General features: G+C 37.5%; 5 protein-coding genes across 6 annotated transcripts; 1 reads left to right on the forward strand and 4 right to left on the reverse strand.

Annotated features, from left to right (window-relative positions):
- Nucleotide 1: 1 nt before the first annotated feature.
- LOC132199451 (vacuolar protein-sorting-associated protein 25) lies at nucleotides 2-1092 on the reverse strand. Its single transcript, XM_059624163.1, has 4 exons — nucleotides 945-1092; nucleotides 498-731; nucleotides 310-440; nucleotides 2-251 (listed from the first exon to the last, which is right to left on the reverse strand). The coding sequence occupies exons 1-4, from the start codon at nucleotides 998-1000 to the stop codon at nucleotides 139-141; spliced, it is 534 nt and encodes a 177-aa protein (XP_059480146.1). The 5' UTR covers nucleotides 1001-1092; the 3' UTR covers nucleotides 2-138.
- LOC132199448 (gamma-tubulin complex component 6) lies at nucleotides 1070-6590 on the forward strand. The gene is made up of 10 exons (XM_059624158.1): nucleotides 1070-1490; nucleotides 1741-2104; nucleotides 2159-2435; nucleotides 2492-2650; nucleotides 2707-2990; nucleotides 3045-3267; nucleotides 3349-3574; nucleotides 3633-3825; nucleotides 3881-5645; nucleotides 6118-6590. Exons 1-10 carry the CDS (start codon nucleotides 1310-1312, stop codon nucleotides 6355-6357), a joined length of 3912 nt encoding a protein of 1303 aa, XP_059480141.1. The 5' UTR covers nucleotides 1070-1309; the 3' UTR covers nucleotides 6358-6590.
- Nucleotides 6519-9938, reverse strand: LOC132199449 (phosphonopyruvate decarboxylase-like). 2 transcript variants are annotated; one of them, XM_059624159.1, is made up of 9 exons: nucleotides 9692-9938; nucleotides 9530-9628; nucleotides 8978-9125; nucleotides 8795-8925; nucleotides 8284-8443; nucleotides 8067-8229; nucleotides 7570-7786; nucleotides 7068-7268; nucleotides 6519-7012 (listed from the first exon to the last, which is right to left on the reverse strand). In XM_059624159.1, the coding sequence occupies exons 1-9, from the start codon at nucleotides 9710-9712 to the stop codon at nucleotides 6833-6835; spliced, it is 1320 nt and encodes a 439-aa protein (XP_059480142.1). In that variant the 5' UTR covers nucleotides 9713-9938; the 3' UTR covers nucleotides 6519-6832. The 2 variants fall into 2 exon arrangements, with proteins under 2 accessions (XP_059480142.1, XP_059480143.1); XM_059624160.1 differs by having other exon boundaries at nucleotides 6522-7012; nucleotides 9530-9613; nucleotides 9692-9937.
- Nucleotides 9939-10573: 635 nt separating this feature from the next.
- Nucleotides 10574-12474, reverse strand: LOC132200114 (NEDD8-conjugating enzyme UBE2F-like). The gene is made up of 5 exons (XM_059625320.1): nucleotides 12306-12474; nucleotides 12056-12178; nucleotides 11696-11851; nucleotides 11014-11175; nucleotides 10574-10955 (listed from the first exon to the last, which is right to left on the reverse strand). The coding sequence occupies exons 2-5, from the start codon at nucleotides 12149-12151 to the stop codon at nucleotides 10839-10841; spliced, it is 531 nt and encodes a 176-aa protein (XP_059481303.1). The 5' UTR covers nucleotides 12152-12178; nucleotides 12306-12474; the 3' UTR covers nucleotides 10574-10838.
- A 670-nt stretch (nucleotides 12475-13144) lies between these two features.
- On the reverse strand, nucleotides 13145-15451 carry LOC132201536 (uncharacterized). The gene is made up of 3 exons (XM_059627758.1): nucleotides 15225-15451; nucleotides 13977-14201; nucleotides 13145-13467 (listed from the first exon to the last, which is right to left on the reverse strand). The coding sequence occupies exons 1-3, from the start codon at nucleotides 15396-15398 to the stop codon at nucleotides 13195-13197; spliced, it is 672 nt and encodes a 223-aa protein (XP_059483741.1). The 5' UTR covers nucleotides 15399-15451; the 3' UTR covers nucleotides 13145-13194.
- Between the last annotated feature and the right edge of the window lie 393 nt (nucleotides 15452-15844).

The following is a 15844-nucleotide window of genomic DNA, read 5'->3' on the forward strand; positions in this document are numbered from 1 at the left end:
CAATTAAACAAGGTTGTTTATGTGATTGATTTACAGTTCTTAAAGCACTTTTATTAACTTAAATAATAAACATTTGAAAACTGCAGAGGGTATAGCACGATTATTATATAATCACAGTATATAGTGGATTTTTTCAATTTAAAAAAATTTGACGCCATGACTGTCGTCAAACATCATGATTTCAGCCTTCTTTTCCATCTCCAGCGTTCGAATAGCTTTAACAACAACATCCATATCAAGGCCATAAAATTCTGGAATCAAAAAACAAAAAATTGAACAATATTTAATTTTTTATTTAATTTGCTTAACCTTCATCTGTTGTATCGTCCCCAGCGACGAGCTCGAATAAAGTACAAACTGAATTTGTCATTCCTCTCGACTGAGCCCAATTGTACAAAAGTTTTCCCCATTCCTCTGGAGTCCTCCAAAATATTAACCACCTAAAGATGTTTTTTTTTTAATGTCTGTCAAAATATTTGGTATATTTTTGTTTTAACCTATTCTTTGTTTTATCCAACGGCTCTGCATTTCCAGTCGTTTGCAAATCTGCCAAGATCATCATGACTCCTTCCTGAGGCAGTTTCCGGTTGATTTTGGAATTGAAGAAAAGAGGAGTGTTTTGCACTTCTCGCACGTCCAGGACGCTCTCCTTTGTCTGCTTAAAGTAATCCAACACCAAGCTGCGCCACGCCAAAAGTTGCTTTGCTCTTGTCTCAGAATGAGGCTGGATACTATAAATTTAATTTAAATGATACATAATGAGAATTTCATAAGTTATAATCAAAATAAAATAATTTTATTGCTTTCAAATCCCATAAAATGTCATTATTTAACATTTTACATATTGCCTAGTGTTGCAAAAGAAAAACAAAACGTTAATTTTTTTTAATGAGGAAAATTTGTTTCATTTTTCAAAATCTGTAATAAATTTGGCAAAATCTTACGTGAAAAAGGGTGGAAAATCATATTGCCAGGGCCACTCCATGCCGCTTCCTGTCATTTTCACTCAAAATTTATTTATTTGTTTTGATTTTGGCCACGGCCACGCCCATTTTCTGCACCACGGACGCCAGTGCCATCTGGACTTGGACTCGAATCAAAATTGATTTTGGCTCCAAAATAGAAATTGATAATCGCGGCTGCTGAGAGTAGCAATTTTGCAAGTTTGTAGTGAAATAACGCACCTTTCCATGTCGACTGCATCTTGCGGGGATGCAAACCAAGCCTGCGTGAAGCGAAGGAAAATGTCGTGAGCACCGAGCGGAAAATCCAAGCCCCATCCAGCCAGAGAAGATCAGTCGAATGCAAAATGTCATTGCGAGCGCACGCCGAGTCGCAGGAGACCCTCGACATTCTTTCGCAAAAAAGCATCCTCGAGCTGACCAAGAGTTTGGCGAGCTGCTTGACCAAGAAAAGAAAGGCCAGCGATGAGGCCAAAATCACCCACCTGCAGGTTTACGAGAAACTTTTGTCGAAAAGGAGCAATCAGGGTGAGAATCTTTCATGATTGGAAATATTGCGTAGTTTTATTATTTTGAGATTTTGAACTTCCAAAACTTACAAAAAAAAATAAAGATTAAATTGTTTTCTTATTTATTTAATCTTTTAAAATTTTACTAAAATTTTCTTAAAAATGTATCTTATTATTCTATTTTTAATTGAATGTATTAATATTTTTGTTAATCTTTTTATGGGATTATCTTTTGAGAATAAAATACTTATTTTCCCGTTTTGCTGCAGATCTATACGGAGATGAAATTCTCACGATGTGCATCAAAAACGCCAATCACAACGAGCAGACCACGAATCGTCTTCTAAGCCTCATCGCCCAGCTTTCCACTGTCGAGAATGGAAGGGAAATTGTCCAGTTCCTGGCTCTCATGGGACGGAAAGTAGATAAAAAAGATTCACCCAATGAATCAGGAAAACGGAAAGGGGTTGGAATTTTTCACTGTCCTCAAGAGATGCTGGACGGCTCATTATTTTCCCAACCGCCCTGTCCTGGTAAGGACAAAGAATTCTACCGCAGCTGGAAGGACTTTGACTTCAACGCTGAACCCGGCACAAATCTACCTACAGCATCAAAGTTTTTAAAACTCAAAAAGTAAAAAAAATCTAATTTTAAGAATTCTTGTTAATCGATTTCCTTGCATTTTAGAAAAGAGGTTGTCAAGACAAAGGAGCACAAAGACTTAGGTTATGATTCTAGTGAGGAATCAGAGATAGACTGGGAAGCAGTAGCAAAATTAGGTCCACCGCCTAGACATAGAACGTGGGAGCAGCTAGGCCAAATTGCGCCGCCTCCCGAGAAGCCACATTTGACAGACATCAGTCACATCAAGCCACTGAAATGGCAAATCAGCAGGAAGGAATTTGTGTCCCACTTGGGCTACTTGCTGATAGGAATTCAGTCGGACAGCTTTTATTTCTGCCAGGTACAAAAATAAACAGTTTAATCGATTATTTAACAAAACTCTAAATTTTTCTACAGGAAAGAAAGAGTTTTGCTCTTTCTAACGATGTGCGAGTTGTTGGAATGAGTCCTCAAGCGATTGCTGAAATGGTCAAACCATTGATTGCATGTGGAACTAGTCACCTTCTGCTGAACTATTTTGTAGAAAATACTCTAGAAAGGAGCAGGATTTTGCAGGTAAATGTCTTAAACTAAACGGAAATCGTTATTTTAAATTGAAATTTTGTTTTCAGGCTGTTCAAAAGGCAGTTAGAACCCTTCTTGTAGTGCATAGAAAGTGCGTTTCAAACTTAGTCAGCCACCATGATGACAGGGTGTTGGCCCTTATCAACTCGATGCACTGGATCGGGCCTCCTGTAGTTGCGGTGTCTGCCTTTTGTTGCCCAGCTTCTGGCAAAAGACTGAAAGGACTGGCGGCGCTTGAAGAGCTCAGTAAAATCTGCTCGGAAATCATTCCGGGACGCACGGCCAGCGTTTTTAACTCGCTGCTCAAAGCAGCTGCTGAAGCTTATCTTAGGTAATTTTAAAGTTAAAATGGAACAATAATTATTTATTTGATTTTATTCTGCAGAATACTGTGGGCGTGGATTTTTGAAGGAGATTTGCCTCAGGACAAAAAATCCGAATTCATGATCCAGTCGCAACCAGGAGTCCTGTTACGAAGGGACAGAACGTTTTGGGCCGACTCTTTTGTGGTTTTGGAGAATCGTGTGCCCAGTTTTCTGAAGGGGCTTGAAACCTCGATCAAGCAATGTGGAATAGCCCTGTCGTTCTTGAAACTCTACCAGAACAATGTAATTTAATTTTTAAGTGACTTTCTATTGTTTTTCTAAATTGATAATTTATTTATATATTTTTCATTCCAAAATTTTCAGCATCCTCTGTTCAAACTGAAAAATAGGCCGCCCGTAGTTTGCTGTTTGAATGATGCCGAGCTTGCCCGACTAGAGACGCAATGTTCCTTGTATGAAAAAGAAGCTCTTGAAGTTTGTGGTGCACCAGTGACAGCAGCAGAGCAGTTGGAAATAAACCAGGAGCAGCAACAGGCATTCCTTGCCATGGTTGCCAGAGTGCGCGAAGAGAAACTGGTGGAAATACGAGGTCAGTTGTATGTTGTCTTTTGATGCATTTTTTCAACAACAATTTGATTAAATTTTAGCTACTTTAAAAAAAGAAAGAGAAGAAAAGGCGGAGAAAATACGGAAGCTGAAACAAGAACTGATGAAACAAATTGAAGACGCCAAAGCTCGTAAAGCTGATGATTTGAGGAAGGAGCGGGAAGAGGAAGAGAAGTTTGGGCAGGAGCTGAAGGAGTTACAGGAAAAGCAGCTCAAACTCCTCGAGGAGGAAAAGTGATTAATTTAAGACTGAATTAACCCAACGGCTTTTATAAATAACTTTTTTCAGAGCAAGAATGAGACGTCATTACGAGATGTACAGCAAAGTGCCAGAGGACAAACTTGCCACTGCCGAAGCGGAAATTCAAGTTCTGAGAGAGGAACTGGACAACCTAAACGGCAGTGTCCGTTTAGAGCAGCAACCTGAGGAGCCAGAGCAGGTCATTGACAACAAGGCTATCGAAGAGGATGAAAACAAAAATCCTTCATCGGTATCAATTTCCGGGGACCAAATTACTGAAATTGAATCTGATACCAATGCAAATTTGAGCCCGAGAAAAGTTCCAACTAGTTTACCTTTAAAGTATGTCCACGAAGAGGCTGAAAAGGTTGAATCGCCGATTCTGGACAACACGGCAGCAATAGAAGCAGCCAAAAACAAAGCAAAAGTCTTGAGTCACGAGTACAACCTAATTCAAAACTACGACGAAGTTGATTCAATTCAAATGAGTAAAAAATCTGTTGTCACGCCGGATAATCAAGAACTCGGGGACATGTTCAAAAGTAGAGCCAGCGAAGCAGCCAGAAATAAGGCGCGAGTCATGCACCACGAGTTTTTCTCGGACTTTGACCAAATCGACAACATCAAAAAAGAAGAGGTTGTTTTGATAGACAATAAATTACAAGACGCCTCTCCAGTCGCATCTGAGGAAATGGTGTCCTCGTCCGAAATGCTCCTCTCCACCGAAGAACAAAATACTCCAGACTCGGAAAATCAACCTTCAGCAATGTCCATCAGTCCTGAAGAGAGTACATGTCCGACTCCGGTAGAACTCCCATCGAAACCCATTCCAGCGTCTGCCAGCAACTTTTCGGTCAGCAGTGTTCTCTCGGCCATTTCGGAGCCTCTCCGATGGACTCATGCTGTGAGTAGGGAAAGCATCAACCAGTCCATCAAGGAGAACAGCACCGACTGCAGCAACTACATCAAAAACAGCTGTCTGCGACAGACGGCGTCCGTCGTTCTCAACACCCAAGTTCGTCTGGCCAACCAGTACGTTTTGCACATATTTTTGCACGACCAGTCCATCCTGAGCCACTTCAAGTCTCTCCGAAACTTCTTCCTCCTTCTGGACGGAGAATTCGCCTCGAGACTGACCTCGAATCTCTGCTCCGACATCGAGCAGTTCAAGGACCATCCTCAGTCGCTCCTCAACTTCCCCTCCATGAACTGCATCCTGCAGAACGCCCTCGTCGGTTCCGAGGACCCGAATAAGGAACGGCTGTCCCTCAGTTTCCGGTCCGTTCCGCAAAAGTTCAACGTTTCCGACGCGAATCTGCTGGGCTGCATCCAACTGCAGTACGAGGTGAGCTGGCCGCTGAACAGCGTCCTCACCAGGTCCGTCATGCAGCACTACGACCAGCTGTTCACGTTTGCGCTGAGTCTGCGCAGGGTGGTGTGGGTGTTGGACCAGACGTTCCGCCACCTGAAAACGTGCGACGCCGCGGTGAACAAGAAGGTCCTCAACAACAGTCCGCAGCACCGCACGCTGTGTCTGCACCTGTTCGAGATGAGCGCCTTCTTCAAGGCCTTCCACTCGTACATCCTCAACGTGGCCGTCGTGCAGCAGTGGCCCAAGTGCGAGGAGGCCATCAAGAAGGTGACCAACCTGGACGGCCTCTACGAGGTGCACTACAAGATGTTCGTCAAGAGCGTCATCTACCGCTGTCTGCTGCGCAAGGAGGCCGCCCAGATTCAAGAGCTGCTCAACGCCACCATCCGACCTGTACTGCGCTTCTACACCCTCATTACTGCTCATGAATGGCAGCTTAAAGTAGGACTTCATCATATAAAAATTCAAACCTTCAATCTATTTACCTTTTTGTAGTTAAAATTTTTTAACGTCTCTCAAAGAACTTGCTTCGGACTAAAATTTTTAATTTATTTTAATGTCATAAAAGTTTTGTTGAGAATTTCAAATTTAATGATAAATGGTGAACCTTATTGGGAAAGTTGCTAAATTTAAATAGCACAAAGAAAGCTAGACTATTTTCAGCTATAAAAAATCAGCTTTGTTTTCATGAGAGAAAAACAATTTACATTGATAAAGAACTGTAATGAAAAATAATTTTCTTAGAATATTTATTTGATCTGTTTTTTGTTTTTTGCAACAAATTGCCCAATTATTCATCATCAAGTTTTTACCACTTCAACCAACAAAATATTAAAAATTTTATGTTTACTTCCAATTTTTAAATTTTTCCAATTGCTTTCTGACCTCGGACTTAAAACTTTTTATTTTACAGAATGGAGTGTATTCGCACCCTCAGTTCAAGAACTTGTCCCAGGAGCACAAGAAGTACCACGAACGAACCAATTTGCTTGCCAAGAATCTGTCCAAGTTGGCGTCAAGAGGCTACCAGAGCGACCTTCAGGATTTGTGCGACTACCTCAGGATGAACGATTTCTACTCCGTGTTGACGGTGGAGCCGGCCCAGCTGCACTCGATGGTTTCCTCCACCGCCAGCTCTCTGGCCAGCAAATAAAGGTTGTTTTGAAACTGTACTTATCCTATATCATCCAGTTGCCTTGATACTCATTTGATATTTAATTAGCAAGTTCTCAATTAAAATAAGGTTAGTTAAATTTGGCGCAGTTGATATTTTGATAAGATTTATATTCCAGTTCCAGTTGAATTTCGCAATAATTTCTGTTATTAATACGCATTTATAAAAATTATTATTCAAGTTAAGTGAAATAAAATCTTCCTCGATTCATATTTAAACGTGATTTTTTTTTGCTGCAGAGTAACGCCCATCTTTTAGTTATTATATTTTATTTCAAGATGTGCAGACAAAGGTGGTTGATCAAAGGTGGCCTTAACGAGTAAATAATACACATTTGCCGCGCCCGTCTCGTCGCAAGAGACTGAAATTGAGGCATCACGGTTGCTGCACATTAATTGAATGAGGTATCGTTTACGGTGGTTGGAGTAAAAGAAAGTTTTTTTCCAACTTATTTTTAACTGAGCGCCAAGAAGTGCATGAAATCGTTTTTGTTCTGGATCGGCGTCCTCGTCGGGCGACCCAAGTTTTTTCGGCTTCCGGAAGCCACTTTGATTTCGAGGGCGATCGGACCCTTCGTCGAATGCAGCCAGTCGACGCCAGCCTTGATTTCCTCAGGTGTCACCGCCGTTCTGGCCTAATTAAACGTTTTTAAAATATAATCTTAAAAATGAAAAAAAAAAATATATTGCCTCCTTGTAGCCACAAGCAACGGCTAGTTTGGGCAGCTGAAATCTTGTTTCATCCAAGGCGGCGGACGGTTGGCCACCGACGGAATCGTGGGTTCCGTTGTTGATTATTATGTGTTTGTAGTTTTGAGGTTCTGTTTGTCCGATCACAGCCAGAGCGCCCATGTGCATAATCACACTGCCATCTCCATCAATACAGAAAACCTATGGAATAACCAGACTCATCATTTCATATTTTTAATACTTCGAAATAAATGGCAAATATCAATTACGTTTAGGCAACTTTGGCACAGGAATTAATAAAAAAGTGCTGTAATAAATGAGAATTTAAAAAAAAATCAAGTCAAATTCCTAATTTCTGGTAGTACAAATTATGAACGAATACATGTAGTTTTTTTAACTGTTCAAAATAAGTAATTTTTTCTATATTTATAATTTAAGTCGATCCTTTTGATATTAAATGATAGAAGAATTTAAATAAATAAAAACTTTAATTCCTATGTACCTGTCTTTTTGGCCTCTGAATTGCGATGCCAAGAGCGATGCACGAAACATGTCCCATGGAGCCCACAGTCAAAAAGTCGCGCTCGTGTCCCTGTCCTGCGGACTTCCTGAACTCGAACAACTCTCGAGAGAGCATTCCTGTTGTCGAAACCACCACGTCCCTGTCTTTCAAATTTGCAACGACCAGTTTGACGGCGTCTTCTCTCTTTAGCTGATACCTGACGAATAAAATTTACAGTTCTCAATCAAGGTGAATTCCATTTTTGAATAAATGGAAATAAAGAGAAAAAAAATGGATTTCTTGTGTCATTAATTAGATATTCATTAATATAGGATTAGAGGGGGGGTTAAAAAATTGCAATTATAAAATTTATAAATTAAATAAAAATAAGGTATCAAATTTTAGAGTTTTTTCTTGGTTTCCATTTTTTTTAAATATTATATAATTCATTATTCAAATTTTGATTTGGAGATTAATTTTTTTTATTATTATTTTACTTGGATTCTGGTGGTGCGAGCAAGTGTGGCAGGAAAGTTTGTCTCTTGACAAGCAGGCAGTAGGCGCTGTTGTTGTGCTGCAAGTGTTTTTTGGCCGTGTAAAGCGCGTCGCGGGCGCCTTCGATGTAGTCGGGAAGCGACTGGAAAGGAATTCCGAGGGCCGCTGGTTTTTTTTAAATTATTAAATTAATAATTTTTTATCACTTTGCCAACGCACCCAAGAGTCCTGGTGTGACTTGGCCCTGCAAAAGGTGCTGCGGCTCGTCACGTTTTCCGGGCTCGCCGCGCCAACCGACCAGAAGGAGCAGCGGCATGCTGTACACTTCTCTTGAAGTCATCGACACCAGCGGATTCACCGTGTTTCCCAAACCAGAATTCTACACAAATTTTATTGTTAGTTTCATATTAGCCTATATTAGATTTTTAAATAAATATTTAGACACTATTAAATAGAAAAAATTGAAATTGAATTCTTCGTATTTTTTCTCTGGGTTTCTTTTACAACTTAAGTCTATTTAATTAAGATAGTTATACAGATTTTAACGTTTTTGAGACATCTTTGCTTAATCTTTGAATTTAATCAATAAAATTACAGCCCGAAAATTCTCCCTTTTATTAAAAAGCACCTCTCATGCCCAGTTTCAAATTTACTTGTAGGATTTTAAAAACAAAATTTAGTTGTTTCTTATTGACTTGATTAGTAAAATTTAAATTAGAAAATGTCGTACTTGCAAGTAAACCATAGCAGATTTTCCAGTAGCAAGGTGGTAGCCGGCAGCAATGCCGACGGCATTTCCTTCATTGGCGGCGATGATGTGGTTGGACGACGGAACATTGCCGGTCACATAAGCACAAAAATCTGTTTTTCTTTTCTTTATATATCAAATATTTTCCAATTTTGTTACAACTACCTTTCAATAGAGAGTCGGGCACTCCGCAGAAAAAGTCTATTCCGATGTCTCTGACGGCTTGATAAAATTCGCCAGGGTCGAGAAAGTCGCGCACCAACTCTGTGAGGTGTCCGGCCTCGGCGTTCCGCTGCTGCTGTTCTTGGACTTGCTGCAAATTTGTCACTTTCTTTTTTCAGGATTCAATATTTGGTCTCACCAGAAGACATTTTTGTTTGTTAATTCATTTTAAATTTTAAATCAGTTTAAATAAAACAAAATAAAAAAAAAAAAAAAAAAAAAATTGGTACAAATTTGTAAAGATGAAACTCCGCTGTATTTCATCAATTTACTAAAATATAAGTTTAAAATTATAAAAAAAAAAATATAATCAGCTAACAGACTTTTACTATAAAAAGAAGATATAATATTAATGACTAATCTAACTAGGAACATATTTTGTGGTGTTGATTTTTGTCAAAAATTAATCGCAGCTCGCAGTCGAAACATAAAAAAGGTGTAAACTCAGCTCCAACTTAATTCAGTTTTAATTTAATTTATTAAAAAAATTATTACCTGCTCTCGAGATCTATCCCTTGGTGGAGTAACCGTAGTGAGCAGGCGCGCGTTTTTTGCTAAACGCGTGCCGCAACGTGAGACCTGAATAAAATTATTCTTATACAAATATTGATTTGTATATCGAAAAAAAAACGTTTCATTATTTGATCACGTGCTTACTTTTTGCATGAGCGAAAACATGGTGGTGGTGATTTGTCAGCAGAGGCAGTTTGGAATAAAGCGAGTTGGTGAATGAAATATTTTAAGAAGGACCGTCTAGTCTGGAAGCAGTCACTTCTATAGTGATAACCCCTGGCTGCCCTCTTGACATTGTCGCCTTGACTTTGGGGGGCTAAAAAAGACAATTGAGGGCCGTGACATGAACTTGGCCTCAGAAAGCCGAACACATGTAACCGCGCTTTGAAAGTTCTTTCACCCAAAACTCGCACCATAAATTTTGATTGACGTAATAATTATGTATTCAGTATCACCAGAAGTAAAAGAATGATTGATTTTCCGCAGTTCAATAACATTAAAAGACAAAAAATATCATTATGATTCATAAAAAGCTGAACGATCAAATTTTGTTGATATGAAATGACTTCTTAAAATAATAATAAATAAAGAGAAAAATAATCACACAAATAATTTCTTTAAATTTAATATTTATTTTTTTAAATTTGTCATTGTAATTTTGTCATCAAAAGATTTATCTTTTGTGCTTCAATCTTCAAATTTTCCTCCAATTTTTTAACTGCCCTTTAGGGTCAATATTGGCATGATTTTTTTAGTTTGTGAACAACTCCTCTGCTTGACAACAAACAAAAATGACATTGATGCTTGGCTTCAATTCTCTCAAAAGTGGTAAGAAATTTCGAAGTACTCTCTTTTTCAACACAGTTAAATTTATAATTATTATCAAAGGAATTCTACATAATTTCATCGGTTTAAACTTTCTTTAGGAATTTAATTCCCAGTTAGGGAAAGATTTCATAAATAATTAAATTATTCTTGTCCGTAAAAACTAAAATCAAATAGAAAATACACCAGTTTTGAAATAGAAATTGGTGAAACAATTTTACTTATAGGTCATTATCATTGTGGCATATAAACGGGCAAACACATAAAAATCAAAGTTTATCAATCACTGACTTGAAATTGTCTGAACAACAAATATATAACTGCGACTTAATCGTAATTGAGAAAGCTTCACTTTGACATGTATAAAAATCACCACTAAATTTGCAGTTGTGGCAGCAACTTAACGATCAAGTCTTGATTCACTCCTGTCCTTATTTGGCATTTCTGGGCACTAAGTTGGCCTCTCCTACCGCCGGGCGTAGTTATTCACATATTCCTTCGCCTTGATGCGAAACGCCTCCTTGTCTCTAACGTACAGCTCAGCCGCTTCGATGTTCAAGGGATCCTCAAAATTTAACAAATCCTGCAAAATGAGTTTTTATTAAATTCGATCTAATGTCGATTCAATTGTTGATGTTTACAGTGAACAGAGAATTGAGGCCCCAGACGACGTCTTTCAATCTGCGTGTTGGCGCCCAGCCAAGGCCGTCGATCGAACTTTGCCGCAGAAGGCTGAGGCAAATTTCACCGTCCACACTGATGTTTGGGTGCCACAATTTGGTTAAGCATTTCACTTTTGGCGGCTGAAAAAATAAAATAATTGATAATAATTAATTTGTAGAGATTGAAAATTATATCTTGTTTAATAATGTCAATGTTAAATTATAATTAAATTAAATTAATAAGTAAGAATTAATTCCTGAATTTAGAAAAAATATCCCATATTCGGTTATGTGGTTAATTATGTACACTTTTGGAATAAAAAAATTACATTTCTCTCAGAGATTTTTTATCAAGGATGGCGCATCTAAAAATCACTATAAATAAAAAATAAATGAAAAATTCTTTAAAATTTGCACCAACAATTCTCAAATTTTGGTTCATTGTTGTAAAATGTTAAGTGCAACTTTGGTTTTCAACATTGATAGTCAAATTTTATTTGACAACTAATCATTAATTAAAAGTTTTTACTTTTTTACTTAAAAAAAAAATACATTAAGCTTATCTTAGAATTTTGAAACTAGCGTGTGATTGTTTTGACTTGGACGAGAAGAGTAAAAATATGAATAATGTTAAACAACAGACAGATAATTGAAGCCTTACAGCCATATTGTATTCTTCAGGGACGTAAATGTGGAACTTGAAGTGTCCGCCCTGCCAGAAACCTTCGTCTGGGGCGACGGTCAAATTGAATTCGTACAGCTTTTGCGGATCTTCGAAATGCGTTTTGCACGTCGGCGGCAGCTCCATTTCCTGCACCTTAAAATTAAAATTACAAGTCTTATTATTTTTATCTACAAAATGATGGAAATAAATCAAAGAAGAATAATTCTGTTTTAACTAAAATAATTTTAAAATCTGCTTGAAAAAATTATTTTCAGGAAGGAGAATATTAGGATTGATTGACTGTGCGTAATTAGATAAATTCGTAGCACGAAAATGTGTAAGATAAATTTGAAGTACTTCTTTGATCAATAATTTGTCTCTGACGGAGGCCCTCCTGGTCGACTGTCCGCTCGAGGTGCGGTCCTTGCCCAGCATTTTGGTCAACGTGATCATCCTGGCCGCCGTCCTCTCTCGCCGAACCTGCCAATCAATTTGAAAACACGTTCAAGGCCACGTGAATTGGACACCGAACAAGAAGAGAAATCAAAATAGGATGGCCTGTCCATCGGAATTTCAGATCGGACAACCGAATTCGCGCTGATTTTACCTGCGAGAGAATTTTTTAGAAGTCGCCGACCATTGAAGGGTGAAGCGGCAAGGGTGCTCGGGCCAGTGGTGATTCAATCTGCGGCTGTAAACCGACGACAAGGACGCAATTCCGAGATTTTCAGTCGATTGAAGGGCGAGCTGACGGCCGATTGAAAAATCGAGTTCAAAGCAAAACAATGCGACTGAAGAGACATCTTCAGGCCACTTTTGGCCGATTTGCGCGCCAAACCAGCCGTTCGCTGCTCATTGTTGGAAATTCTTTGCGAACCGTTGTTTCAAATTTTGATTTTACAGCATATTCTGAGTCTTTTTTGCTAAAAATTTTACCGACTGATTGAGAATACATATTGACTTAATGTGATTTTAAAGACTTGAAATAAATTAAAAATCAACCATTCTGCGGTTGATTTTAATTAAATTCCTTTTAAATTGATTTATAATTCTTATTCTTTATTTGCATTTTATTATAAAAATAAAAATAATTAACTAGAGGTAAATAATAAGAAATTGATGATGTTCATATATATCAAAGAAATTTTCAGAAATTTTCACTTTTCTTCGTTTGCAATCTAAAGTAAAATCTATTTATTTTATTTATTTTTTTTTTTAAATTTGGAATCTTATTAAGATAAATAAAAAAGTGAATAAAGTAATGAAAATTTAAAAAAAAAATTACTTTTCCACAATTTTTTTATTTCTTGATTTACTCATGAAACAATTTATTTTTGAAATTGTTACATTTTTTAGTTTTTACATAGTTCACAATTAAATTAAACGATAAACGATAATCATAGACATTTCGATCTTCGAAAGTAAAGCATTGACAAAATGATTTAAAAAAAAATTCAATGAAAACTTAAATGTATTTTTCTTGAAAAATATTTTTATTATTTGTGGCCGAAGTGGTGCCTCCGTTTGCGAGCAGCAATCATTTCTTCCGGCGACGGCGCCGCCCGGCCAAGAACTCCGCACGCGACCACGGACGAATCCTTCTTGCTCATGTCGTGGAAGGAAATTCCCCTGGCGAGAAGACTTCTGTGGCCACTGAGGGCCAGTTTTGGACCCAAAGTCAATTCGATCTCTAGCTTGCCGCTGTCGTCGGTCTGGAAGGAGCCCAAGTAGCCGGCAGGAATTTCTGGGCTTGGAATCGCATTTGCAGGCTGCGCACAAAAACAATAAAATTTTATATTAAAGTTATTTCAAAGTGAAGATATTAAAAAAAATCCCAGGATATAAAAATAAAACTTCTCAAATAATTAAAAAAACAGTTTGGGGAGTTGTTTTAAAATATTTAAACTATTTTCCTGTTTTCCTTGAATTTTAAATTACATTGCTTGAACATATTATCACATTTCATGCGATCAACAAATTTATTGCTCTGTCAATTTTTTTTTTTAAATTGAAATAACGTATCCAATTTTTTGTTTTCAAGTAGAGCGCTTTTGTCTTATCATATCGTGCTTATTTATTGTTTATTTTTATTCAAAAATTAATTTTAAGAAGGTTTCATTTCAACAGCTCATGAATTAGGGTTGCAACCCGCAACCGAAACTAGTAGAGCAGGAATTTTCTGTACCATGCAAAAACAATAAAGTTGCTCATCTCCACCGAGGAAGCCAGATTTTATTTCAACAAATACTTTTAAGAAGTCAATTTTGAGCTTAATTACCTGGTCGGGCTTAAAGACCGGTCCCAATTTCCTGCAGTCTCCATTCTCGTGGACCGACAGACCAAGGTTGAGCCCCGAAGGGAGTCCGTGCAACTCGGCGCGCAGTTGCATCTTCCCTGCCGCTTCTTCCTTGACGACGACTTCGCCGTGCACCTCGTCTTTCGGCGACCTCAGCACGGCCAGAGCTTTTTTGCCGAGCGGTGCCACCGCCGGCGACGAGTCGTCCTAACAAAAACATATAATTAACACTGGCATTGAGCACCGCAGTGCAAATAACAAGCAGCTTTTATTTTTTGTGCGAATCGAATGAGAAAAGTATTCGTTGATTTTAATTCAAGGAGAAATATAAATAATAATAAGCAAGCGGCTAGAAAATTAACGACGAGACGCGGCGTATGAAATAATAATGCACGAAAGGATGATGCTGCATGATGTCATCACGGCGTATTTTATATCTATGGTACACACACAGAGAAGAATTTTTGCCGAGAGAAAAAGAGGAAAAGAATATCCTCATGGCCACGAAAATAAAGCGGCGGCTGCAGTGCCTTATGATGTCACGCTCAAATCGATAATCAGCGTTCATGCTTTAAGAATTTTGCTGGAAAAAGTAAACCAAAATAAAACTCGCATGATTAGAAAAACCATTAAAATATGAAAGCACAAATTCAATTAAAAGAAACTGTAAATATTTTACTTTTATACATAAAAAGATTGCTTTTTTGTTCAATAGAATTTCTTAACTTCTAAATAATTATATTAATATCTATCTTTTTACAAGCGCAGTTTCAGTAAAACCACACTTTCCTCAATATTTTCGAAAAATAATTTGAATAAAAAAAAATATAAAAAAATCATTATGCCATAAAAAATGTCATTTTTCCATAAAATTTAACAAGATCAACTGAGCTTCAAGTTGAAGTTGAGCGCGACACCGCAATTTAAATTAAGTAATTAAGGTGAAAAAAATTATAATTAAATAAAGTTTGAGCATTACCAGATAAGGTGATATTGAGAAAAAAAATTACTTTTCGATATCGTTTAGAATTAAAAATTTAGATAAATTATTATTCATGAAATTAATTTACGTGCAGATAAATTTTTTAAATAAATAAAACTGATTTAAAAAAGTAAGTCGAGCCTTGTTTACATTTAATTTTGCTCATTAAATTAATTCATTTTTATAAGTCTACCACAAAATAAATTATGATTTATTTAGTAAAAAAAATAAAATTGATACACACTTACCTTTCTAGATGAGAATAATGGCGTCATGAGAACTTCATAAATCTGACTATTGTACCCTTTGACCTCAGGTATGCTTCGAATGTAGAGCGTTCTGTCCGAGGAGCGCAGGGCTGGGACGCTGCGCGCCTCGAGAGCGGCAAACGCCGAGAGTAGAACGATCACGTGCCGATGCATTTCGTTCGAGAGCCGAAGTAGAAATGAGCGCCGGCAAAAGGCAAGGTCCTCGGCAGGTGGAGAAGAAGAAGAAGTGATTACGTGTTTTATGTGTCCTCCTCCCAATTAAACATGCCTGGCTGGAAACCTGACACAAAGGTCTAGGCCTTGACTTGCACCGCCGAGATCATCCTTTTTTACCTATTTATCGCGTTAGTCAGCATTGAGAGAAGATCTAAAAAATCACCCATCAGTCACCAAACGACGTCATTTTTAAAATTTATTTTGTCATCAAAGCAAATAACAAAATCAATAATAAACATTTATTATCAACTATCATATCTTATTTATTTTGATTAATTACTATTTTTTCTTTTTTATAAACAAATCAATGAAATTTCATTCTTGTTCAAAATTGGCAATTCATATGAATTATTTATGATGGGAGTAATTTAAAAATAAAGGAG

The sequence above is a fragment of the Neocloeon triangulifer genome, unplaced genomic scaffold (genome assembly GCF_031216515.1).
Source record: "Neocloeon triangulifer isolate White Clay Creek 2 clone unplaced genomic scaffold, ASM3121651v1 ptg000014l, whole genome shotgun sequence".
Lineage (NCBI taxonomy): Eukaryota > Metazoa > Arthropoda > Insecta > Ephemeroptera > Baetidae > Neocloeon > Neocloeon triangulifer.